Source organism: Callorhinus ursinus, unplaced genomic scaffold (genome assembly GCF_003265705.2).
Source record: "Callorhinus ursinus isolate GAN/ISIS: 27379988/994484 unplaced genomic scaffold, GSC_fseal_2.0 scaffold20, whole genome shotgun sequence".
Taxonomy (NCBI): domain Eukaryota; kingdom Metazoa; phylum Chordata; class Mammalia; order Carnivora; family Otariidae; genus Callorhinus; species Callorhinus ursinus.
Genome location: NW_027397082.1, coordinates 5,116,594 through 5,142,833, shown reverse-complemented (window position 1 = coordinate 5,142,833; position 26,240 = coordinate 5,116,594). Strand labels below are relative to the sequence as shown.

Sequence of the window (26,240 nt, the reverse complement as noted above, 5' to 3'; positions counted from 1 at the left end):
TGTTTCACCTGCAGGCCATGAAGAGTTCCCCCTGGGGCACTGCTGACCCCTCTTTACCCTGGCCGACTCTTCTGGTTCCTCAGATCTCTGCTCATATTTCCCGCCTCCAGCAGAAGCATGTCCCAGTTTCCTAAGACTGCCTTATGGGTTGCTTCCCTGCGCTTGCATAATACCTAGGCTCACCTCTGTCTCTGCACTGAGAGCATCCTGGATCAAGCTGTCTTCTCTCTTTGTGTCCATCAAACACAAAGCTCTTTGAGGACAAGGCTAGGCCTTATTCCTTGCATCCAAGTGCTGAACCTAGTCCCTGGCACATGGTAAGTGCTTGATAAAGAAGTGTCAAATGTATAAATGAGTGGATATGTGAATGGTCATAACATCTTAGAGACCTCTAGATATCTTAGCTTTATCTTTATTAGATATTTGAACAGGAGACAGTGGGCTGAAGGTCTAGACGCTTGGGCTCTTAGTCCATTTTGCCTCCAGTATATGGTGACCTTGTCAAGTCACTTCACTTCACCGGATGTCAGGCTTCTCATTTGTAATGTAATGAAGTGGAAATAATGAGCCACAGCTGAAAACTAAGCTTAAGTGTGTTGCTTTGTAGGTTCATGTTTACATGCTAAAGAGCTCTTATCTTTTATTTTTATCTATATTTTTGCATACAGATGTTGCTTTTGAGATCATCTGCAATCCATACCTTAATTATGTATACGGTAATCCTGCACAGACCCTAGAATTTGATCCTTCTGACTTTGTTAGTTGTTTTGGCATTTTCCGGACACAGCCTTACTTGTGTATAGGAATGTGACATTGTAATCTATAGAGCCCTGCATGTCTATACTCAATTTATGTATCTGTATTTTGTCTTGCGTGGTGTTTGACCTATATATATCATAAAGGGAAGAATACCTTGCCCTCACCATCCATCCTTCCAAAATAACAACACTATGAATATACTCTTGGAGAGAACATGTCTTGGTTTAATGGAGTTTCATGTTTTTTCCCAGGGTTGGACCCAGCCGGGCCATATTTCCACAATACTCCAAATGAAGTTAGGCTGGACCCCTCGGATGCCGACTTCGTCGATGTCATTCATACAAATGCAGTTCGCTTGCTCTTTGAGTTTGGTAAGTTTTCAAGACAAGCAGAAACTACACTGAAGCATGGAAAAGAATTTTAGAAGCATTTATCCTGCTTTTATCTATTTCAGGTGCTGGGACTATTAATGCTTGTGGTCACCTTGACTTTTACCCAAATGGAGGGAAGCATATGCCAGGATGTGAAGACTTAATAACACCTTTATTTAACTTCGATCTCCACGCTTACAAGGAAGGTAAATACTTCCTAAAATATGAAGTTGGCTATTATACATTCACACGGCTCCCTCCTTGGACAGGATCCACACCCTTCTGCACGTAATATCATATAAAAATATACTTTAGCCCAAAACACAGTCACAGGCATAAAGCTCCCGCCAGTTGTGAGATCTCTGAGGTCAGTCCTGTGTCTTATTTATCTCTGTGTCCCCAGGGCCTGTCAGAATGTCCAGCAGGTTGTAGTCACTCAATGTAAATGAGAAGGATATGCTTATTCATTCAGCAAGCTGTGCTGAGTACCTACTACGTGCCAGGCATAAATCTAGGAACAGAATACAAAATGAAATGACTACAGAAGACAAGAACCCCTCCATGATGGAGCTAATATTCTAATTTGCTAGAAAAACAATAATAGAGTAAGGAGACAAAATAAAGCATGGAATGAAATATGAGGTGCTGATGATAGTGGGGGTCGAGTGGGGAAAGGAGATTTTTGATAATAGGGTGGTCAGGGAGTCCTTACTGAAAAGATGACCTAAAGGAATTAGCCATGAGGATACCTGGGAGAAAGGCATGCCAGGCCAATGGGTGGGGGGCAGCCAGTGTAAGGGGCCTGGGGCAGGAGCCTGCCTGGGAAGTTCATGGCAGTGAGGAGCCTACTGTGGCTGGAGTGAACTGAAAGAGGACAGCAGGAGGCATGAGGTTAGAGAAGGGGCTGAAGGATAATACAGGGCTTTATGGACCATTATAAAGATTTAAGCTCTTACTCAAGTGAGATGGGAGATGTGGGAGGATTTGGAGCAGAAGAGAGATATGGTTTGACTTACTTTTTAACAGAATCACTATGGATTATACATTAAATTAATCACAAATAAACAAATAGTATTTAACCCTTTATAATAGTGTCCAATAACAATAGTATCTATAGAGCACCTGGTAATAAGGCAACAGAAGTTATTATTGGGGGATTTCATTATTCTCTGGATCTGCATATCATCATCATGTAAATAATGAAATGTATCATACATAATATATAAAATGCATAATACTATAATGTATGATGATATGATAATAAGTGAATGACTCTAAATATCTCACCCTCTGATTCCACATGGTCAGAATATCTTGATGATGTAATTATTTGATCTTCCAATCGGTTTGTGTAGTGGAAAGATACACAGATCATGACATTGAGAGTAGCTGGAATGTCCTCTTCTCTAGAGACAAATTGCAAAGTTTTAATATCTGTTCTGAAGAGTAAATGTGATTAGAAGTATCTGTTTGCAATGCCTACTGAAGAAAAGAAACAATAACTGGTGAATTACAGACACTCAAAACGAGAAAGCCAATTCCAGCTAGAAGAGATAAGCAAAATTCATTCAAATAAGGCCTATTATAAAACTTATTTCTCTTATTTTCTGTATTATGACTTAAAATCCTTTCTATTAGGATAAAATATAGATCATAATATTTCTTTATATAACTATATACATACACAGAACATTTGAAATTCTGTAAAGAATTAATTCAAGTAAAATACATTTTTCACAAGCTATCATTTTAAGACGTTATAAAATTTCCTACAACTTTATTTAAAGTATGTGTATCCGGGCGCCTGGGTGGCTCAGTTGGTTAAGCGTCTGCCTTTGGCTCAGGTCATGATCCCAGGGTCCTGGGATGGAGCCCCACGTTGGGCTCCCTGCTCGGCGGGAGGCCTGCTTCTCCGTCTCTCACTCCCCCTGCTTGTGTTCCCTCTCTCGCTGTGTCTCTCTCTGTCAAATAAATAAAATCTTAAAAAAAAAAAGTATGCGTATCATTCATGTTATGATTTAGGTGAGTTCAAAGACATTAAGAGATTCGATTTTACATTATACTTATGACTAAGAAATTACTTACTTTTAAAATTGATATTTCCCAAATGCGAACGAACCATCTTGTCTACATCACAATTAATTGTGAATATAAATCTGAATATAAAAAGACCTGATGTAAGAGATGTCCTTGTTTAAAAAAAAAAAATGATGCCATTTATTGATCTTGCTTTCTGAAGTTACCCTGTCTCAATTATCTATTGCATGACAAACCAGAATGGCTGAAAAGAACAGTGGTTTCATTGCCCATTGTTCTGAGGGTCAAGATTAAGGCAGAGTTCCATAGAGACTTTGCTTTGCGATGTGAGTTGTGTGAGTGCATCCAGTTGGGGGCTACACTGGGTTAAGCTAGGTGGGAAGATTCAACATGGTCTTCCACGTCTGGGGTCTTGGTACTGGTTCTTCTCTTTAAATGGTCTGTTCTTCTTCAGGGCCTTTCTTCCCAGCCAGTTAACCAGGATTTCTTAACAGAAAAGCTGGGTTCTAAGAAGGCCATAGTGGATGCTAGAAGGTCTTTTAAGACAGGACCTGAATTTGCATGGGGTCAATTTCTCCATGTTCTGTTGGTCAAAGCAAGTCAGGGGACTAGCTTGCCATCGAGGGTGGGGTGGAGGGGTGAAAAAAAATAGGCCCCTTGCTCTTGAAGGGAGGAATGGTAATCTGTTCTTGCAAAGGGGTGAGGACCTAAAAAAGAGTGACTCATTGGAGGCCACTATTACAGTATAATGATCTACCACATATACTAAAACAAAATCTAGATTCTCAAAGATCAACCAAGTTGTGTAGGTCATTGGAAAACTAGTCCATGGCAGACACTAAAGATGTTGCTATAGAAGATTTAAGAGCATAAGTGACTAGAATGCTAACTTCAGAATGCACAAATGTATTTAGATGCATCTTATTTCTTATTGCAATAATCTGAACTATTAGTGGCCATAATGTCATGCCTGACAATGACAGAACTAACTTGTCTGTAGCATTCTTTATAATACCTCTCACCTGTCACACCTCGAAGCTCAGTTGAAGGTGTGCATGGGTTAACATTGTTGGCTGTGTTGTGATTGAATAGGAGGGAGTTCAGGCTTCCTGCAGAAACAGGGAGACAGAGAACAAATTGGTCTAAGGTGGAGATGCTGTGTGCACAAGAATCCTGAAAGCTCTAAGTGCTTTAAAGCTCTAGGTCAAAGATCCGGGAGGTGTTGAAGATAATAGTATCAGAACACAAAGTCATTTATATTTGCATTTGTTTATTTACCCTGCTTGAATGTCCCTTGAGATTCACACAAAGAATTGTTTGGTACAAAGAAAATGATATGTGCTATTGATAAATGTTGTGCAGTTTCCAAGCCTACATACAAGGCCTGGCTGTCTAGACATCCCAAGTCAAGAATCTGTTTTTTTTTAAGTTACTTTTCTAAGAAATGGTTCTTACTATTAGTTATCAGTTAATCCGTTTATTGCTATCAATTAATTGGAAATTGTCTTCGTAGAAGTGGCTTCCTTCTTTGATTGCAACCATGCCCGAAGTCATCGCTTCTATACTGAAAGCATTCTCAACCCTGATGCATTTATTGCTTATCCTTGTAGATCCTACAGATCTTTCAAAGCGGTAAGTAAAGTATTTTGCAGTGGAATTTAATTAGCAAGTCATTTTTTGAACCATGATCGGCCAACGAAAAATTAGTGCTTTGAGTATATGGCAAAAAATGCGTCTGCCATCTTGGGAAATAATAGATTCTTTCTCTGTGCAGAGTGTTGAACAGTAGCTGCATTGCTGAAGGGCTTAAATAACTAAACCAACTATCTGTATTCTGGTTGTTTCAGCTCTTTTGAAGATTATATCCCCAGTCTTGCATTTGGGGCCATTTTTTATGCAGTAATTAGATGCTACTGTGTAACAGGCATAAGTCCAGGTCAAAAAATTTTCTGTGTATATATTTTAAATGTCATCTTCAAAGATGCCCCGAGAAGGCTGAACCAACCAATAGGTACAACCAAACATATTACTGTTTACTTGGAACGTGAAAATTATTTTATTAAAATTTAATTATTTATACGGAGCCGAACTAAGGCATAGATAGCTCCCAGGAGCTCCACACAGATCCATAAGGGACAAAGTACCAAATCTGATTTTGTTTAAGTCATAAAACGCACGGTGCCAGATCTGAACTAAATGTATTTTTCATTTGGTTATCACTATGAAAAGGAGAAAGAAAATCTATTTTGTAGTGAGAAGTGGAAAGATTTTCCTTCTTATGCTTCAGAGACCTAATTCCCTGTTTTATCAGGGTAGGAAATGTGGGGTTTCCAGCTGGAGTTTATTGTAAGTAATAGCTACTTTGTGACTAAGTGCAGTGTTGGGACAGGAATGAGCCGTTTCCATCCTCTTAAACAGAGCAAGGTGACTGGGTGCCCTTCGGCCACCTTCTCCGTCTCAGGAGCCAGGTGTTCTTACCCATGGCACGCCCTGGTGAACTGCCATGCTTGGGAAGCTTGCCAGCCGAATCCTGGCATTTCCCCAATCACCTCCTTTTATGCCGCCTCCTCCTTCTGGCCCCAGATGCTGCTCTGAGTGGCTAAAGAGACCTTGGCACTTACTGTACTGAAGGCATGTGGAAGAAGCCCTCGGAGTCACAGTATAGTCAGAGATAATGGGCTACAATCTGCGAGATGGGAGAAGCTTAGGCTCCTGTGCCACATGGCTTCCAATTATGGCTATAAACTAGAGAACATTGCCTCAATTTCCTTGACATGTTTTATTGTGCTTCTACCCAAACAGTCATAAAAAGGAAGTGAAGTGAAATAGAACAGAATGAAATAAAATAAAATAAAATGAAGGAGGAATACTAGTACCAGGCTGTCTGGTTCACATCCTTGCTCCCTCACTTACTAGACACACATCATTGGACCAATTCTTTAACTGCTCTGCACTTTGGTTTCCTCATCTGTTCGACAGGGAGGCTGAAAGCACCATAATAATAAAGAAGCTTGTGAGGATTAATTAGTTAAATGCACATAAAGTGCTCAAAAAGTGCCTGGCATGTGGTAAGCCCCTAAGAAATATGAGCTCTTTTATTATTGTTACAAGTTTTCTTCATTAAAAATAGAGTTTTACTTGGGATGCTTTACTATAATCCTAGCCTAAATGTTCATGGTTTATATATCCAAAACTTCAAAATCTAAAATAACAAATATTCAAACACCGCTACCCAGATTTTTTTAAGTTAACATTTTGTTAGTTTTGCTCCACATTTTAAAGTGTACAGATAAAATTTCATTCCTTTTCATTCTTTCCCACCCTCCTCTGAGGCAGGGTTTGGAGTAAATCCAATATGTATCAGATAAATAGTATTATACTTATCTTTGTGGATTTGCTTTTTTGTTGTTAAATTTTATAAACTTGAGATCTACATTGATATATGTAGATCTAATGTATTTATTTTATAGGAATCAGTCACAATTGATTTCTTCATTCTACTAATACACATTTTGGTTGTTTCAGGTGTTTGTTATTAAAAGCAGTTCTCAGGGGCACCTGGGTGAGTCAGTCGTTAAGTGTCTGCCTTCGGCTCAGGTCATGATCCCAGGGTCCTGGGATGGAGCCCGGCATCTGGCTCCCTGCTCGGCGGGAAGCCAGCTTCTCCCTCGCCCACTCCCCCCGCTTGTGTTCCCTCTCTTGCTGTGTCTCTCTCTGTCAAATAAATAAATAAAATCTTAAAAAAAAAAAAAAAGCAGTGCTCCGTAAACACTTCTGTATGTCTGCTAGTGTGCTTGTGTGGAAGCTTCTTTACGGCATGTAATACAAGTGAAATTGTCAAAGCATATGTGCATTTGTCTTTTTTTTTAAGATTTTATTTATTTGAGAGAGAGAGAGAGTGCAAGCACAGGGAGGAGAGCAGAGAGAGAAGGACAAGCAGAGCCCCACACGGGGCTTGACCCCACCCCGAGACCATGACCTGGGCTGAAATCAGGAGTCGGATGCTTAACTGACTGAGCCCCCTGGGCGCCCCACATTTCTGTCTCTATTAGACATTACCAAATTGCTGTCTGCAACACCCGTCAACTTACATCCCCATCAGGAGCAAATGAGATTCCCACACTTGTCTTCACCACTACTTGATGTTGCAAATTGTTTTAATTTTTGCAGATCTGCTGAGTATGAAATTGTATGTTGTTTTCATTAGCCCATTCCTGACAACTAGTAAGATCGAGCAGCTTTTTACATCGTTATCGACTATTTGACTTTCCTCCTCTGGGGATTATCTGTTCATAGCATTTACTCACATTTCTCATGGGCCATTTTTTTCCTCTCAGTTGTTTTTGTTTTATTTTGTTTTGTTTTTGAAGACAGGGTGGCCTACTAGGCAACTTAGTCATTTTTAAATGCATATGCTTTATTTAAATTTCAAGGATTTAGCATAGTTCACATGATCACAGTTTACATTTATCATAGTTTACAATAAACATCAAGAGTTTATTGAAGGTCAGCATTTCTAATTACATTTCTAACCTACCTCTTTTTTTTTTTTTTTTTTTGTCACCAGGGAAATTGCTTCCATTGTCCCAAAGAAGGTTGTCCAACAATGGGTCATTTTGCTGATAGATTTCACCTCAAAAATATGCAGCCTAATAGATCATATTATTTTTTAAACACAGGGTCTCTTTCCCCATTTGCCCGTAAGTACTGAAGCTCAGTTTTTTTATTGTAATGCTTTAAGGTACTTATCTTTAAAAATTCAACAGTTTTTACTGAGTGTCTACTAAATAACTAGGCACTGGGCCAGACTCTGAGGATGCAGTGAAGAAGCAATACAGTGAGTTTAGACTAGTAGGGAGTTTCAATCCCGGCTAATAAACGTTCTGCTAAGAGACGTGCAAAAGAGGATCTGCCACAACCAAGTCCATGGAGCTTTCTGAGGGAAGGTGATTTCTGAGCAGACTCCTGAAAGATGAGTAAGAGCGAAGGAAATGGAAGCGTTCCAGGCAGAAGGAACAGCACACGTCAGGACTGTGGAGGCCAGGAGGAGAGTAATATGAGATGAGGCAGGAGATGTAAATTAAGTCAATAATGAAATCACGAGCCATGTGGTGAATTCGGACTTTATGAGCTCCTGGAAAGCCACCAAAAGGTGCTTAAGATTATCAGATTGGTTTCTTAAAAAGCCATTCTTGTTGCTGCATGGATTAGAGGGAGACAAGATGGAAGCAGAATGACCTGTTAGGACAAGTGTTGCCTCACCACCATGGAAGGTGATGGATGGGAACTAACCTTGTGTGCTAATCATTTCACAGTATATCATTATGTGGGTATCACGGTATACACGTCCACAATGGTTATGTCTCAATAAAGCTGGTCAGAAAGGAGACAGAGAGTACAGAGATGGTTGGGAGGTAGAAGCAAAATGGAACCTGGCGAATGGATTTGAGGGATGCCAAAAGTCGAGAAGTCAAGGATGATTCTGGCTCGCTGGATGTTGTTCCATTCACCGAACTTGATGACACGGGAAGAAAGTCTGGCTTGGAGGAGGCTGATGGGCTCAGTTTCTAACTTACCAGGTTTTCAGATGCCTTGGGATGTGGGAGGGGGGGTGGTGTCCCCACAAGGTAGTCAGAGATACAGGAGACCGACGTGATCTACAGATAGCGATTTGAGAGATATACCTGTGTGTAGACAGCCATCAGCGCTGCAGAGAAGGATGATGAAATTACCCAAAAAAGTGTGTCAAATGAGAAGAAAGAGAACCTGCAAAGGAGACTGAAGAAGGTCTCAGTCTCTTTCAGAGACAGAAGGTAAACAGGGGTGGAGAGCAGTAAAAGGAGCCAGGGAAAGAAAGACAATGAGGAAGGAAGGAGGGATCCACTGCACCAAATATGCTAAAAGGTCAGATGAGATGGTCCCGAGGGCTCCTGGGATAAGGTGTCTCTGGGAGCCTGGGGAGAGGGGTTTCCGTGCAGACGTGACAGTGGGGTGCGCTGAGGAGGGAAGAACTCTGGCAACGATTAACTCAGGAATTGAAAATTCTCTCTGGAGACTTTTTCCCCATTCAAACGTTTTTCAAACAATTTTAGGAAGAATTGCATTTTTTCAGTGTGTTACTAAACATACAGCAGTTTCAGAATTCACAATGAAAGATCTGTTTCGTTCCAGATTTTGTAAAAGTGACCCTTGGCCACTTGCGAGGGATTTGTCCTGTTGGCAGGCTTTGTGCTGCCCCAGACCTGGGCTAACTGGGCATTCTGAGCCCAGAGCCCCGCGGGAGACGACGGGACAGCTCACTTCGCCTCCCATTCTGAAAAGCACAGACCCTCTTGCCCGCTAGGTTTTCTAGATTTATTCTGGGTTAGTTGCCAAACCATGGCCAATAAAAAGCTGGCAGTGCAAACCATACATGCTGCAGAATACAAATGTAATAGAAGAAGACACACACTTCCATTTTAAAAAGTCATAAAAATGCCTGGAAAATTGAAGAATTTTCTTTAGAGAATATCATGACACTATTTACTTTCATAACATGAAATCATGCACATTTATATGTATTTTTAATGTAGTTTTTCACCAAAGTCACTCAAGCTATATAAAGTTGTGCTTTTTCGTGAAAACGAACAGCCGTGTTCAAGGCTGAAAGTTGCGTTCACATCAAAGTGCCCAGGAGGTCATGCTTTTCTTGTGTTTTCACCTCTTCACTTTCACTTTTTTGTTTTGTTTTGTTTTAATTTCCAGGTTGGAGGCACAAATTATCTGTCAAACTCGATGGAAACAACGCCACTCAAGGGACCCTGTTTCTCCGTGTAGGTGGAACGACCGGGAACACGGAGGAGTTTGTGATGGCCAGGTAGGCAAGGGGCAAGGACGAGGCAGTGGCAGGTAGCACGGTGCTGGGCACTCGCTCAGACTGGCTCAGTCAGCAGCTCAGTCTTTCCCGACAGCGGAATGCCACGGGCTGTCCTGACACATTTGACTTTTCTTTTCACTTCTGGCTTTCCAGATATAAGATAGAAATCATAGGCTCTATTTTCTCTGCAGTTCACCTACAAACAGAAAAGGTTAGAAAATGATAGCACAAAATTATAGATCTAGATAATAAAGCAAGTGGACAATAAACAAGTTATTTTTAATCCAGTCCATTAACATTATACAAGTTCGCCTATGTTTTGGTTTGTATAGATTCAAATTACTTATAGAATAAGACATTTATATAAATGGCCAGATTTCTAATGAGCTGTCTGAGTAGCATGCACAGAAACCAGACAAGTGTTGAAAGAGTCAAAGGTGGGAATAATTCAGCAGAGACATTCACTGTGTACCTTTGGCTAAAGTCCCCTTTTATCTTGAGTTTCCTTTAATCTTTTCTTTGGTCAGCCTTAGCATTTTTGTATTAGAGATTTTACTTACGTTGTTTAATTCTGTAATCCATTTCAGAATTAAGGTTACGCACACTAGGGCGCCTGGGTGGCTCAGTTGGTTAAGCGACTGCCTTCAGCTCAGGTCATGATCCTGGAGTCCCGGGATCGAGTCCTGCATCGGGCTCCCCACTCAGCGGGGAGTCTGCTTCTCCCTCTGACCCTCTTCCTTCTCGTGCTCTCTATCTCTCATTCTCTCTCTCTCTCAAATAAATAAATAAAATCTTTAAAAAAAAAAGGTTACGCACACTAATTAGATGCTTCCTTTTTGCAAACCAATGAATGGATTAGATTTTTGTCTCTTTGCTTTCCATTGTCTTCAAAGAGTGGGCAGGGGCATGAAGGACAAGAGATTTTCTGTGGTTATTTTGTCAGTCGAAGGATGCGGCAGATTAATCTTTCTGGCCGTTTGTGCACATCATCTTGCCTCAGTGGACCTGCCCGCAACTATGGGTTCAGTCTGATCCTCTGGACCCTGGTGAACACACAGGCTCCAGCCCACCTTTCCAGCCCCGTCTCCCAGCATCGGGTTGGTTCATCTTTAGCTCAGCCAGATTACCCTGATTGCACTAGCCAGCATTCACTAGATCCCCCTTTTCCTCTTCCTGACTTCACTCATGTGCTTCCTTTGTTCCAAATACTCTTCCCTGTCTTAACATATCTTATTTCCACGTGTTCCTCGTGCCTCCATTAAGCTAGTTCCCTGAGAGCAGTTCAATAGGATCGTGTGCTTGTGGCTCTGAGGCCCACAGGATATTGCCTAAGGCTGGGCAGTTTGAGCCCTGCATAAAGGCCTCTGACCTGGGGCAGGTGGGAACAAACCTGCTTAAAAATTTGTGAGAATATTTTGGGGCAGCTCGGTGGTTCAGTCGGGTGAGCATCCGACTCTTGGTTTCGGCTCAGGTCATGATCTCAGGGTCATGAGACTGAGCCCCACGTGGGGCTCTGCGCTCAGCGGGGAGTCTGCTTAAGATTCTTTTCTCCCGCCCCTCCCCCCCACTCACCCTAGCGCCTGCACACTCTCTCTCTCAAATAAATAAAATCTTTTTTAAAAATTGTAAGAATATTTTGACATCTCTGCATTTCTTTTGCAAATATTTAAAGAAGCAGTCTGTCATCTTGTTGCATAGTCATCCAATCCTCTTTTAAGAATAATTCAGTATTTCTGGTTCACAGTAGATGTCCCATCTTGAAATGAAATCAGATAAACGCATCTGCACGCTCTTTATTACTATTTTTCAGTCAAGCATCAAGAGTCTGGCTCCTCCCTGTGGATTATATTTTAGTCATGTGGGCTTCTAGTGATACTGTTATGGAGGTCTGCACAGTAGGTTCACTGAGTGGAGGCAGTCCAGAGAGCAACAGGGAGATTATCCCTCAGAAGCTAGAAGAAAAGTAAAGCAATTAATTCTACATGGAATAGAGGAAGACAGGCCCTAGGAATAGCAAAATTCATTCACTCAACAAACATTTAAATGCCCACTGTGAGCCAGGAATTGTTCTGATTGCTAAGAATACAGCCACAGGTCCTGTCGTTGTGGAGCTTTCCTTCTAATGAGAGGAGACAGACAATACATTAAGAATGGAAGAAGGAAACAGGAGAAATAGAGAAATCACATCTGGTCTAATTTTGGCTTGGATAAGATGTGTCTTATGCCTCAAGATAATCCACTTCTCTGCTCTGTGGCCATGCTCACCAAAACAACTTCTGATGACTAGTTTGGTTACGTGATTCTTTTCATGCAAGTGAAGAAGTTACCAGGGAGAGAGTTGGAGGACATCTTGGTTAATAAAAAGAAAGCATTTCCCCCTTGGGAACAGAGAGATCAGTTTTCTGTGAATTTAGCTCCTCGTTGACAGTGTGATCATTTCCTGGTGTCAATAAAAATCTGGTGTTCTGAGACTAGAAAGCCAAGACCAGACCTTTCATTATGGAGATCCCATCAAGATAATGCCTCTCTAGGCATTCCCCAACATCTACTAGTCAAGTAGGGAATGGGAACATTTTACCTCACCCTTCCTTTCAAGCTTCAGAACCCTGCTATTCCACAATGCTGATCGACGTGAACGAAAACAATAAATCTCCTGCAAGCAAATGCCAGCAGACGCGACTTCCTCTTTCATGATACAACACAGATGTGGCTTCACTTCAGCATCGAGAATACCCAGTGTGAGCTTATGAGTCTTCTTTTTCTGTTTACAGTGGGACACTTAAGCCAGGCATGACTTATACAAAATTAATTGATGCAGACGTTAATGTTGGAAATGTTACAAATATTGAGTTCATTTGGAAGGAATATTTGTTGGGGCATTCTCAGAATAAGTTGGGAGCAGAAATGGTGACAGATATATCTGGAAAACATGGATATGAGTAAGTATTACCTTTTCCCTTGTATTTTAAACTCTGTATTAAACAGTTTAAATTTTTAATGGTATTTAAAACCTACATATAATTTGAAATTTGCAACTTATATAAAAATTTGTACATCTTGAAATTTTATAATTCAAGAAAAGGAAACTTATTTAAAAAATGAACATTATATTTGCAAAAGTGTTTACAAAATAATAATTACTCATTACATTAGATCTACCATGTCTCTTTTTCCCCCTCGAATCATTTTAATAGCCTTTTTTTCCCCTTAAAATTTTTCAGATCTACCTTCTGTAGCCAGGACATAATGGGACCCAATATTGCCCAGATCCTGAAACCATGCTAATTTCAGATACAGTTTTGATGGATTTATTTAATGAAAGAATCTTCTTCTCATTGGTATCTGAACCAAACTTGGCCTTCGTGAATGAGAGGAGGTGATGCCAAAGTGTGGTGGTATAAATTGCGCAAAAGTGAGACTCTGGTTGAGTACTTGAAGCACATTTTGAGTATTTCCAGGTAGAATAAGCACAGTTCTAGAATGATATAAAGAATATTTATTATGTTGTTAAATCTTGCTAAGACAAATTATGGCTATAGTTCATGATCTGTAGATGATAACCCTGTGGGTTGATATGTCTATGTATTAATAATGAAAAACCGATGAGAGTACGTTAGTAGTTCCAAGGTGTTCCTTGGTCTTCAGGTGTGTGTGAGGTAGAAGAGATTTGGGGGCTTATCTGTGATATGTCCAATAGTAAGCAATAGGCCCTGAGGATCATCAGCCCCTTCTCTCGAAGCCACCTGCCCAGGGAGAGTTACTCCTTCCTCTCTGGACCTTGAAAGACCCATTGCAAATTTGCATTTAGCCTAAAGGCAGTATTTCATTTGTAAAGCACTTGACTGTCCCTTTGTGTGTGCAATAATAATCCTGCAATATTTAACTGTGTCAATTTTTTTAAAACTTTGCTTCAATTTTTTGTAATTCAGGTGTCCATATCCAGTGTAAATCAAAGATGACTGTTTTTATCTGCTCTGTTTTCTAATGGGTTTAGTGTTTAGCCCCCAGCACTGTACTATAAATGTTATTGAAAAGAAAAAAGGCTCCTGGATGTACTTAAACTTGTGTTGGGGCAGAAAGCAGAGAACCAAGTGGGGTGTCTCTTTCTCATTGTGCAAGTGGGAGATAGAAGACTGATTGGAGCATGACACTCAATGGAAGGAGGAAGGAGATGCGGACACGTTTGGCACAATCTGGCTGATTGTCTACTCTCTGGTGGGCATGTCAGCCCAAGGCCTAGGCCAGCCCGGGAGCAGGGTGGCCATGAGCAGCCCCGTGGGAAGGTCTGAGTCTCTGAGACCTACTAACAGTGTGGCAGCCCAACACTCCTCGGCAACCTGGCAGTGGAGTCAGCCCCATGACTCTGGGGGCAGGACACCTTCCCTGTCCTGACCCTGCAACCGTTCTCTGCTCAGCCTTTCTTTTTTTTTAAAAAGGGCTTGGCCACCAGCAGGGAGAGTTATGGATCAAGTAGCAGCATTAGGCTCTGTGAGTCCTGGCCTGCCTCCTTGCCCAAGAGGCCTCTTGGCTGGCTCTTTCTCAGCTTGGAAAGACAAATGGGAGTCAATTAACTTCTGGCAACCTATTTTAATAAAACACAAACTTTCTGTTCCATAGATCTAACTATCTGTCTTTTTTTTTTTCTTGCATTACAAGAATGTTGTGAGGATGAAAAATTGTGCCTGCTCTATCTAGGCAAAGGGATTCTCAACGTTTAGAATGATGACATTGTTTTCTGTGAGTATTGTTCCCTCAGAAAGCACTAAAAAATGGCATCCTTTCTCTCTGAATGCCCTGCATTATGGTAACTTAGTATTTTGAACCAGCAGATGTTGGGGCAAGGACTGATAGGAAATTCTGCTCCTTGAATGGACTGCCATTAATGCTGATGAGTGGCTTCCAATACAGTGAGCCATTGACTTCTGCCACCCCTCATTGCCATTGATTCACCCATACCTTGTCATCAAACCACCCCAAATGCTCACCTCCAAACCTGTTTGGTTTTATTGTACTCCTTTCCATTTATACTTAAAATCGTTGAACATAACTACAATATCCATTTTATAAAGATCAACAATAATCATTTTTTTTAAGTAGGCTCCACGCCCAACACGGAGCCCAACGCAAAGCCTGAACTCACGACCCTGCGATCAAGATCTGAGCTGAGGTCAAAGTCAGACGCTTCACTGACTGAGCCCCCCAGGTGCCCCAACAATAATCATTTTTAAATAAGCTTCATATTAACTAAAAATAATTAGCAGTAATTCTTCCATATCATCTTATATTGAGGTGGTTTTGAAATTTCCGGGATTGCCTGAAAAATGTCTTTTGGCAGTGAGTTTGTTTAAACTGGGAGCCAATGGGGCACCTGGGTGGCTCAGTTGTTAAGCATCTGCCTTCGGCTCAGGTCGTGGTCCCAGGGTCCTGGGATCGAGCCCCACATCTGGCTCCCTGCTCAGCGGGAAGCCTGCTTCTCCCTCTCCCACTCCCCCTGCTTGTGTTCCCTCTCTCGCTGTGTCTCTTTCTGTCAAATAAATAAAAAAATCTTAAAAAAAATAATAAAAATTAAAAAAATAAACTGGGAGCCAAGCAAAATCCCTATAATGCCTCTGATTGACTCATCCCTCAGTCTCTTTTCACCTGTAACAGCTCCTCCTTCCCCTTCCTGCACACTAATCATTAAATAAACCAGGTCACTCGTCTTGGAAATTTTCTCACATGCAACTGCTGGAACCTTCTTGGTATCATCTCACACATTTCTCCATCCTGGGTATTTCCTGTAAACCAGTTCTTAGCTTGAGAGATGTGATGAGACTCAGGTTCCTCCATGCTGCGCAGCAGGGACTGAGCACCTAGCAGCTCTCTTGTGCTCGCTCATGCTTTCTCTCTTTCTCTTTCTATTTAAAGAATAGAGTATATATTAGCACCTTACAAAGTTGGAAGGGCTATACTAACAAGAGCTGTGGGTAGAAGAGAATATTGGATGGCTTGGAATCTGGTTGCTAACACAACAGGCTAAGAGGAGAAAGTGCCTGAAGAAGAGTTTGCTGGCAAGAGTTTGTGCTCTGGGAAGAGCGGAGGAGGGGGCAAATGGCCATATGAAGATCCAGTTATGGAAGAGGCATTGAACTCTGTGCTCTGTCTGGGGCTGGAAGAAGTAGACAATAAAGGATCCTGCAAAAGTAAGGAAGATTCAGATACCCGGCTGATTTGTGTGACTCTCTCCCCCGTCTCTGCAGATTGGAGCAGATAATAGGAATTACCCTGCTTACTAGAGCCCCCAGGTTTTGTTAACTCTGCAACTGTCCAGAATAAGCCCAGGGCCTCAGGAACAGAAATGTATGCCAAGTTATTGTTTCCCAGCCTCTTAAAACCTCAGCTCATGTTAGATAAACATAAAAATCTCATGTACCTCCTGGGGTCTTTTCTCCTCCACTTGGGAAAAATCAATCTTTTTTCATATACCTTCCGACTAAAAAGATTGTAAATCTTTACTTTCTCAAGATCGTGTAATAAAAATGATAGGTGTGCTTTGTTTGTGTGATGCTTTTCTTCCCCCCCAAATACATACTTATATCACCAGATGGACTTCTTTATTTTACACATGCGTCTCTAAAAGTTCTGCTGAAAATGATTTAAGTCTTAGGAGAGTGGAGTTTCTACTAGATTTCATGCCAATATGAGAGGCTGAATGTCTGTCGACTGAGCCAAAGATTTGGGGCCAAAGACTTGGGGCCAATGTTTTCTTCCTTGGGCAGCCTATTTTCTATATTTGCATTTTATAAACATTTAGCCTTGCCCTGGTCACATATTTTTCCTCTCTTTTCATAGGATTTGCTTTCATTCATTCATTGAACACAAATTTACTGAGTTATCCTCCTGTTTTCCTCCTGTGCGGGGCATTGTGTGAAGTAATGAGGTTTTATGCAAAACACAAGATAGCCCGTTCTGGTGCTCTGTGCAGCACCGAGCAGGACACGGGAAAGGAAATCCTTGCTTAGAATCTATCATGGAAAACACTGGGATCAAAGCAGGCACAGAGAGAGAGAAGCAAAGAAAATACTGCTCTTCTCACCTTCTTGGCCCTCTGCTCACTGATCTCGTGTGGAAGCCGTAACAATAGACAGAAATCAGTCAGCTTTCATTTCTGAGTCCTGTGGTCACCACATCCGTTGTTACAAATGATTCCATTTTGGAATTCGGTGTGCTTTACGTTTGCAGTTGCTAGGATCCCGGAGAACTAGAACTGGAATTTCGCTCATCCACACACACATCTGTCCATCAAGGATCTGTTGACTGTGTGCTGTGGCCAGAAGAGCAGTTATTTCCTTGAGGGTCCCAGGCAGAGGGAGCCAGAGGCTGTGCCCCGTAGATTTAGGATGACACCACCCAGAGCGTGATTAACACAGTCACCTCGGGCTCATCTCTGATGCACTTCAGCGGCCCTGAGTCAATGGCAGAAGGATGCCCATTGATCATGGAAACAGATGGAATTACCAAGCTTCAGTCCATCATTTCTCAACAACCACAAGAAACCTCACACTTAAAAGAATTCAAGATTAGAAATGTGTGAGTGTGTGGCGGAAGAGAATGCCACTTGAACTCAACTCGTCGGTCAAAGAGCAGTAGGCTATGCTTCTGTACACCGTTCAGGGAGGTAAGACTCTCAAGCTCTTTGTTTAAGGAAGAGCTCCATCCAAACCATTATTCCATGTGCAAGTGTTAGAAAAGGGAAGCTTAGTGACTCCCTTCTGGCTTAAAAATGAAAAGACATGCGTATTTATAGCTTCTGGAGAACAGAAAGGAATTTCAATTTTATTTCCATGACAAAATATAGTTAAGTCAACCAATGAGAATTAGACCTTTTTCAGGACGATGGTTGCTTTCACAGGATACAGCATCATTACCTAACGTCGTTTTACTAACAATGTTTTTCTTATGCACAGAGCCATTTGCTTCTTCTCTGAAGCTGAAGGGAAGATGCAACATTATCTCAGTCTTATTGACAGAGGTTTCTCTCACCAACACTGACAAAGGTCCATGGATTTTCAAGACCAGAAACTGGTTATCACAGAGGGAAGGAGACAGGCCCGCGGAGTCCAAAACACATAGCGTGGAAAAAGCAAAATGCAGAAAACAAAAGGAATATGGGACACATTATTTCGTACCAACAGTGCAGGATGAAGTTTTCTGAAATCTCAGAAACAGAGGTTTATTCCGTTTTGAACTTCCACAGTATTTTAAAATTTAGCATAGAGAATAGAGCAGGACTTGAATCTCAGGTCTCATCCTGATCACAGATTCAGTTAATGACTTGGACTAGGGCAAGTCATTTCTCCTCCTCAGGCCTCAGTGTGTCCACCTGTAAAACGAAGATAACATTTATGATTTCTGAGATCGCTTTCTCATTCTGAAACCCTTTGGTTAATTAGGTGATGGCACGTATACACAAATGAGTGAATAGATGGGTGAATCAATCAACAAAAAAATAAAATTTGGATTTTCTTGTGTGGTCATAATTCTCCCCAAACATATAAAGCCCTAATTAGGTATTTATACGTTTTTATGATGTATACTGATTGTACACAATAAATTCGTGTTTTCCTGAAGTTTGATTTGTCTTTTTATTGTGGAAAGGCGCACTTGCTTGGTTTAATATATTTGTTAGAGTGTCCTCTAGTGGAAGAGCGAGCATATTGCGTCATCCTGTGCCCGTTTAATGATCAACAAACCACAGCATTATATGCATTTTTAGTGAATCTAACCTCTACCTATGTGCAGTGAAACGTTTAACTCTCAAGGTCTAAATATCTTACTCTGGTTAAAATTCTGGTTTGGAACCAATCTTGAAATTTAAGGATAACAGCATGTGAAAATATGCTGTTGATAGAATATTGTTAAAAACAAAACAAACAAAAAAACGATTGTTGCTCTTGGAGTATTAACAGTGTATACTGGACTCTATAAAACATGGAGCACATTTCACTGTGCTCACCAAATGCATGACTTGAGATCAGTAAAGACAGAGAAGCTTGAGGACCTGTACTCTGCCAGTGTACTGGGAATTGTCCCTAACACATGTTTTGGGTGGGACAAGGGGCATGTGAGCACTAAGTATATATAAGTATATATATACTTATATGTATATAAGTATAATAGAGACCCTCAGACTTCACAGAATGTCCAGGGCATGGGAGCAGAAAGGGCACACGTTGTGGATGTTCTTCAGCATCTGTCATAAGGTTCTATAAGAACTTAAAGAACCCACTAGCCTCTGTTTCGATGTAATTCCTGCTGGTGTAGTAATCAATAAAGATATTTCTATCCAGAGACTGAACTTTACCCTTGATTGAACAGCAACCACCCAAGTGCGAGTAGAGCATTTAAGCTTTGTCGACAAACCAATTTAACACAATTAACTGGTAGGCTTTGTTTTCTTAAAAACTGACAAGAGTGTTTTAGTCAAGCGGCCAAGTTTATCTTTTAACAGAATTTCACCAGCTATTGATTTCAATTTAATACTGTATCGAAACACCAATTCATCTGAAATATCACATTACTCATGTGTGTAAACAGTGTTGTGGAGTAAAGAAAAAGCTAGAAAAGGGTACAGCAACTTGAATGTCATGGGGTTAAATAAATTAATAGTTTACCAGGCAACATAATTTTCTATAACTATTCTTTGTATTAAATTTAGGTCACCCCTCATAGCAAAAGGACAATAGGTCGCTACATGGCAGCTGATTTAAAGTTAGGTGTATTTCCATTTTATGTGACTACAGAAAAAAATCTATGACTAATGGATCTTTGGGGTGCTGATACTTTGCATTGAATCGAGCAAAACCCTGCCATTTCTTTGTAGCTCCTGTCATCTGAGTAACTCCTGTTTGCAGAGCTATATCCTTAATTCTGACACACGCCGTCTCCTTCGGTTGTTCACTCCATGGACAACAGGCTTGGCTCCCCCATTGCTGGGGCGATTTAGAGGGAGGATAAATGGGGCCAGTGGGTGAATTCCAGATTGGTAAAGAGGGCAAACACTAGATATCAATGCTAAATGTATATGATATAACCTAGGCGCCAGATAGGAAGGAAGCTCCTAGGACATGGCTGCCACATTTTGCTTTCATTTGAACTTTTTATTGAAGTATAACAATGTATCCAAGTAAGTGCATAAATTGTAAAGGTGCAGCTCAATGTATTTTTTCAGAGTAAACACACCCACATAAATTCTTTCAAAAAGAATGCTAATGGCATCATAGAAGTCTCCTTTCTACCTTTCCCAATCATGACTCACCCAAAGTAACCACTATTCTGATTTCTATTACCATACTTTGGTTTTGTTTGTTGTTTAAACTGGACACAAATACAGTATTTATTCATTCTTGGCTTGTCCGATATTATGTCAATAGAATTGTTGCAAATAATACTAGTTTGATCTTTGTTGTGTAGAACACTTGTGTGACAATTTATTTATCCATTCTATAGTTGATGGACACTTAAGTTGCTTCTGGTGTGAGGCTATTACAAATAATGCTTCTATGAATCTTTTTGTATGTACAAATATTTCTGAACATATATTTTGTATGCATTTATTTTGAGTGTAAACCTAGGATTGGAATTGCAGATTTATAGAGTAGGGACAACTTTAATGGATGCTGATTTCCAAGGTACTGATTTCATTTCCTTTGGGTATCTATCCAGAAGAGGGTTTGCTCGATTATATGGTAGTTCTATTTTTAGATTTTTGAGGAACCTCCAATGGCTGTCCCAATTTACATTCCCACTAACAGTGCACCTGGCTTTTCTTTCCTCCACATCTTCACTAGCACTTGGTATCTCTTCTCTCTTTGATAATAGCCAAACAGGTGTGAGGAATCTCATTATGGTTTTGTTTTGTATTTCCATGAAGATGAATGATGTTAAGCACCATTGTCATCTACCTAGTGGCTATTTGTAAGCCATCTTTGGAAAATGTCTATTCAGGTCCTTTGCCCATCTTTCAATCAAACTATTTGGAGTTTTTTGGGGGTGGAGCAGGTTGTTTTGTTTTGGTTTGGTTTTGCTATTGAGTTGTATGTACATATTTTGTCTATTAACCCCTAATCAGAAATAGGATTTGCAAATATCTTCTTCCAATCTATAGGTTGCCTTTTCATTTTGTTGATGGCTTCCTTTGCTATGCCAAAGCTTTTTAGTTTGACGTAGTTCCATTTGCTCATTTTTTCTTTTCTTGCCTGAGCTTTTTGTGTCATATCCAAAAACTCATCATCGAGATCAAAGCCAAGAACTTACTGCCTATACTTTCTTGTAGGAGTTTTACAGTTTCAGGTCTTTAAGTCTTTAACCAATTTTTAGTTGGTTTGCATATGGTATAAAAGTCCAACTTCATTCTTTTGCGTGTGGATATCCAGTTTTCCCAGCACCATTTACTGAAAAGACTGTCCTTGCCCCACACTATATCTTGGCACCCTTGTCAAAATTAGTTGATCATTTATGCTTGGGCTTATTTCTGGGCTCTCTCGTCTGTTCCATTGGTCTATATGTCTGTTTTTATGCCAGTACCACACTCTTTTGATTATTATGTCTTATAATATAATTTGAGATCAGGAAGTATGATGTATCTAACTCTGTTCTTCTTTCTTTTTAAAATTGCTTTGTCTATTTAGGGTCTTTTATGACTTTATCAGTTTTGAAAAATTCTCAACCGGTACCTTTTTTAATGTTGCTTTTTCCTCATTCTTTCTTTCCTCTCTTCTGGGAAATTACACACACATGTATTAAATCTTGTCTTTGTGTACTGTAGTTGTTTATGGCCTTTTCCATATTTACCAGGTTTTTTCTCTGTCCTTTAATCTGGATACTTTTTACTGTCCTTTCTTCCACTATACTAATTTTCTCTTCTACTGTTTCTGATATGCTAGTAAACCCACCCATTGGACTCAATTTTATTTTATTTTATTTATTTTTTTAAATATTTATTTATTTATTTATTTGACAGAGAGAGACACAGTGAGAGAGGGAATACAAGCAGTGGGAGTGGGAGAGGGAGAGTCAGGCTTCCCGCCAAGCAGGGAGCCCAATGTGGGGCTCGATCCCAGGACCTGGAATCATGACCTGAGCCGAAGGCAGACGCTTAACAACTGAGCCACCCAGGCGCCCCTGGACTCAATTTTAATTCTTTCATTTTTTGTTCTATATATTTCTACGTGATTCCTCTTTATAAATTCCAGTTTTCAGGTGAAATACTCCATCTCTTTATCTACTCTCTCAGAAGTTTTAATCATAATTACTATTAAAGTCTCATCTAATCACCCAATGTACTCAAAATATGTTGTTATATGACTAACTAAAATTAGCCTGTTTTAGGCAAACTTCTCTTTTAAACTGAATCTGAAAACAGTTTTGTCTGAAATTTGTATAAACCTGCATGATTGGAGACATAATTGTGGTATCTATATAAATAAAAAAAAGAGGGGCGCCTGGGTGGCTCAGATGGTTAAGCGTTTGCCTTCAGCTTGGGTCATGATCCCAGGGTCCTGGGATGGAGCCCCGCATCAAAGCCTGCTTCTCCCTCTCCCTCTACTGTTACCCATGCTTGTGCTCTCTCGCTCTCTCTGTCAAAAAAAGAAAGAGAAAGAAAGAAAGAAAGAAAGAAAGAAAGAAAGAAAGAAAGAAAGAAAGAAAGAGAAAGAAAGAAAGAAAGAAAGAAAGAAAGAAAGAAAGAAAGAAAGAAGAAAGAAAGAAAGAAAAAGGAAGAAACAATTGGCTCATATCTAGTTTAGAATCTTTAAATGTAATATTGAAAATAAAATAGCAATCACATTTTTTCAGTATTTATTATACTCAGGCTTGGCAATATGGTCATATAAGAAGTAAATTCCCGGGGCATATGTTAAGTGGGAGATATTGATCAGATCATTTGCATTGTGGGAAGGAAAACTATTAGTCCTAATTAGTCAAAGTAAAATAAATCATGTTAGGGAATTTACAGAAGATTAAACAGGTTGACATTACCCTGTACAGAAACAATCTAAATCAGGAAGAGATCAGCAGAATAATAATAAAAACTAAAATCCACTGGGCACACATTGTATGCCAACTATAATTCCAAGGGCTTTGAACATTTTCTGATTTAATTTCCAGGACAACCCTATGAGACAGGTACTTATGTGGATGAGGGATATAGGCACAGAGAGGTTAAGTAACTGGCCAAAGATCACACAGCCAGTCAATGGCAGAGAAGAATCAGGTTCAGGAAGTCTGGCTCAAAGTCAGTCAGCAGTACTACAAACAGGTGAATGCTTTACACGTTTTGGACCATAGGAGTGACAGGAACCAAAAAGACATTTGGAATTTAATGAAATAAGAGCATACAATCCTACTGAACCCTGAAATGAGGGTTCATCATTTCTAGTTGCCCTGGCAATGAACCATTTTGATGACTACGAAGACAAAACATTTTGCAAATTACTTAATTACTTAATAGTAGAAGCAGCAGAGAAACGGGGGAGTAGATAGCTCCACTAGAGGGGAAGATGTGTGGAGGCATTTGGGGAAGACTGTGCAGTGGACATGGCATGGCAGCTTATAGGGAAGAATCTGGGTTCCAAAAAATGAAGCAAAATAAACTGTTATGCTCCAAAGCACACAGACATATCTGTTGTTTCTCTCACTGATTTGATCAACAAAGAGCCAGTAAATCAAAAAGTAAAAACTGGGGCACCTGGATGGCTCAGTTGGTTAAGTGTCTGACTTCTGATTTTGGCTCAGGTCATGATTTCAGGGTTGTGAGATCCAGCCCCTCCAGTCTGGGTGTGGAGCCTGCTTGAGATTCTCTCTCTCCCTCTGCCCCTCCCCCTCCCCCTCCCCCACTTGCATGTGCGCTCTCTCTCTCTCTCTCTTAAAAAAGAAAAAGAAAAAAAGTAAAAATCTACAGTGTCTCATTTTTTTCTACGTGTCATCATTGCTAGAAGGGATGACTGTAAAACTCATCCTCCAGGTGGCCTGTGCAAACTGAGTGGAGATTGGAGCCATGAGCACCGCGGCTTTGAGGACTCTCCCACATGGGGCTGTGTGCCCTTGCTGCCAAAGGCCAATCTTTGCTGAAAAATAGCTTATTCATTATATACATATTTTGCCTAAAGAAATGCCTTTTATATTTCAGTTGAGAGGTTAACATTTCTAAAACATTATTAATAAAAAAACTGACATATAAATGGAAAAATCAATCATTTATCTTGTCTTTCCTATATGAACTGTAACTCAGGGTAATTACGTAGTTACTAAAGAGGCAAGTAATAGAAACAAAGAATTAAAGATTTCTTTATAGAAATAGCCCAGGTGAAATATGAAAAAGGAATGATATAATTAGAATACTATTGTTTTAAAACCCTAATGAATTAAAGGATATATGCAGTGATTTTCAATGACTGCCAACCTCCCCAAAAGAGAGACAACTGGATATCTAGACATCAAAGTCTAGAAATACACTACTTCGCCTCGCATTATTGTATAAAATCCTCGAGCAGCAGATTTGACAAACAGCTTCCTAGGCATCCTGCTGGGAAGAAGTCAGACTTCAGTTCCCCCTAGCAGATTTTTATCATTATTTCCCAAACTTGTGTGCATCAGAGTCATCAGGGGATTTTTTTTTTTTAAATACCAAACCCTGAGAATATGGTCTCATAGTCCTCAATTAAGAATTGATTTTTATAAAGTTCCATGGGTATTTCAGGTGTTCAGACAAGTATGAGAACCCCTGATTTGTGTCACTGATTGTCCCTAAAACCTCACCTACTATCCGGCATGGAGCAGGTTGTAGGCACGTGGAGCCTTGGGATTTAGGGAGAATCCATCAAAAGGCTAACATCCTCAATCCCTCCTTCAGCTCATTGCTGGCACCTTAAATTCTACCATCAGCATCTAAAGCGTTTAGTTTTCTGCTGTCAGAATAATGAAGTAAAGATGGGAATGGAAATACGTGGCCGTTGTGGTGTCATTTTTCACTCCCAGCCCACTACCACAGGACTAATTGATCACCAGCCCCTTTTCCACTGAGATCAGATGTGACCTCAAATCCTTCTCACCCCAGTGCTCCAGGCAGTCACTACCACTTAATTATTGTTGACACACAAATCAAAAACAATTTGTCATCCTCAGCTCCAGGTGTGACTGTTAGCCCTCAAGCACTCTAAGGAGATGGAAAAATAGAATTCGCCTGCATCTACTTCTTAACATGAGTGTGGATCTAAGAGTAGAGACAATGAAGTGGGAGAAATCATGAACACTTCTTGTGGCCGGGGCTCGTAGGGGTGGACGTGCTCACTTCCTCAGTGAGTATCTACGGAACTGACCGTGCCCAGGTCCCAGGCTGGCCAGCAGGGGTTGAAAGGAGGAAATCCGGACGTGGTCTTAACGGCGTGGAGCTTGCTGTCCCACATTTCTCAGAGGGCGTCCTGTCGGGGGGCGGGGGGGCATGTGGTTTGGCGGTTTCAGAGGAATAGAGTTGAAACAATTTTGTTTACATAATCTGACAAATAGGACATGGAACATTGGCTATTATTTCCACACAATCTTGCTTTCTTCCTAACAACGGCAGTGTGCGCTGTGAGGGTAGGACCTGTCCCTGGGCATCGGCAAGCATCGTGCTTGCACGGGCGTTCTTCTCAGATTCTCACACCCTCTGTGGGTCTACTCTTCAGCCGAGCTTGTTACTTTGCCTAATTTGTTGTTCCTTCTGTGTTTGTTATGACACCAATTTCACTCAAAAGGATCGACGGCTCAAAAGATGTTCATTGAGATGGAAAATCAGAGATGACAACAGGAGCAAATACCATAGCACAGAATAATACAATAAACGTAAAACCAGCTCTGGGTCAAATGACTAGAAGGATGAGCGGAACACATTGAACAGCAAGACTTTCTCCATTTTCCTTTGGGTGCCAAATACACAAATATTTCTGCAAAAGTGGCATAGATTTTTGACATTCTCATGGCTTTTTTTTAGCAAAATATAGTGACTTCTTTCTTAAGAGTATTCTTTAGGGGCGCCTGGGTGGCTCAGTCATTAAGCGTCTGCCTTCAGCTTGGGTCATGATCCCAGGGTCCTGGAATCAAGCCCCGCATCGGGCTCCCTGCTCGGCGGGAAGCCTGTTTCTCCCTCTCCACTCCCCCTGCTTGTGTTCCCTCTCTCGCTGTCTCTCTCTCTCTGTCAA

At 40.7% G+C, this 26,240-nt stretch overlaps 1 protein-coding gene across 1 annotated transcript in view; it reads left to right on the top strand.

The window, feature by feature from the left end:
* The window catches only part of PNLIPRP3 (pancreatic lipase related protein 3), a 29,867-nt gene extending 16,559 nt beyond the window's left edge, over nt 1-13,308 (top strand). The window contains exons 6-12 of the mRNA XM_073904560.1: nt 1,011-1,130; nt 1,214-1,336; nt 4,681-4,799; nt 7,735-7,867; nt 9,912-10,023; nt 12,795-12,962; nt 13,245-13,308. Of these exons, the coding sequence (XP_073760661.1) occupies nt 1,011-1,130; nt 1,214-1,336; nt 4,681-4,799; nt 7,735-7,867; nt 9,912-10,023; nt 12,795-12,962; nt 13,245-13,308 (839 nt within the window). The remainder of the gene's footprint in view (nt 1-1,010; nt 1,131-1,213; nt 1,337-4,680; nt 4,800-7,734; nt 7,868-9,911; nt 10,024-12,794; nt 12,963-13,244) is intronic.
* The last annotated feature ends 12,932 nt before the right edge of the window (nt 13,309-26,240 follow it).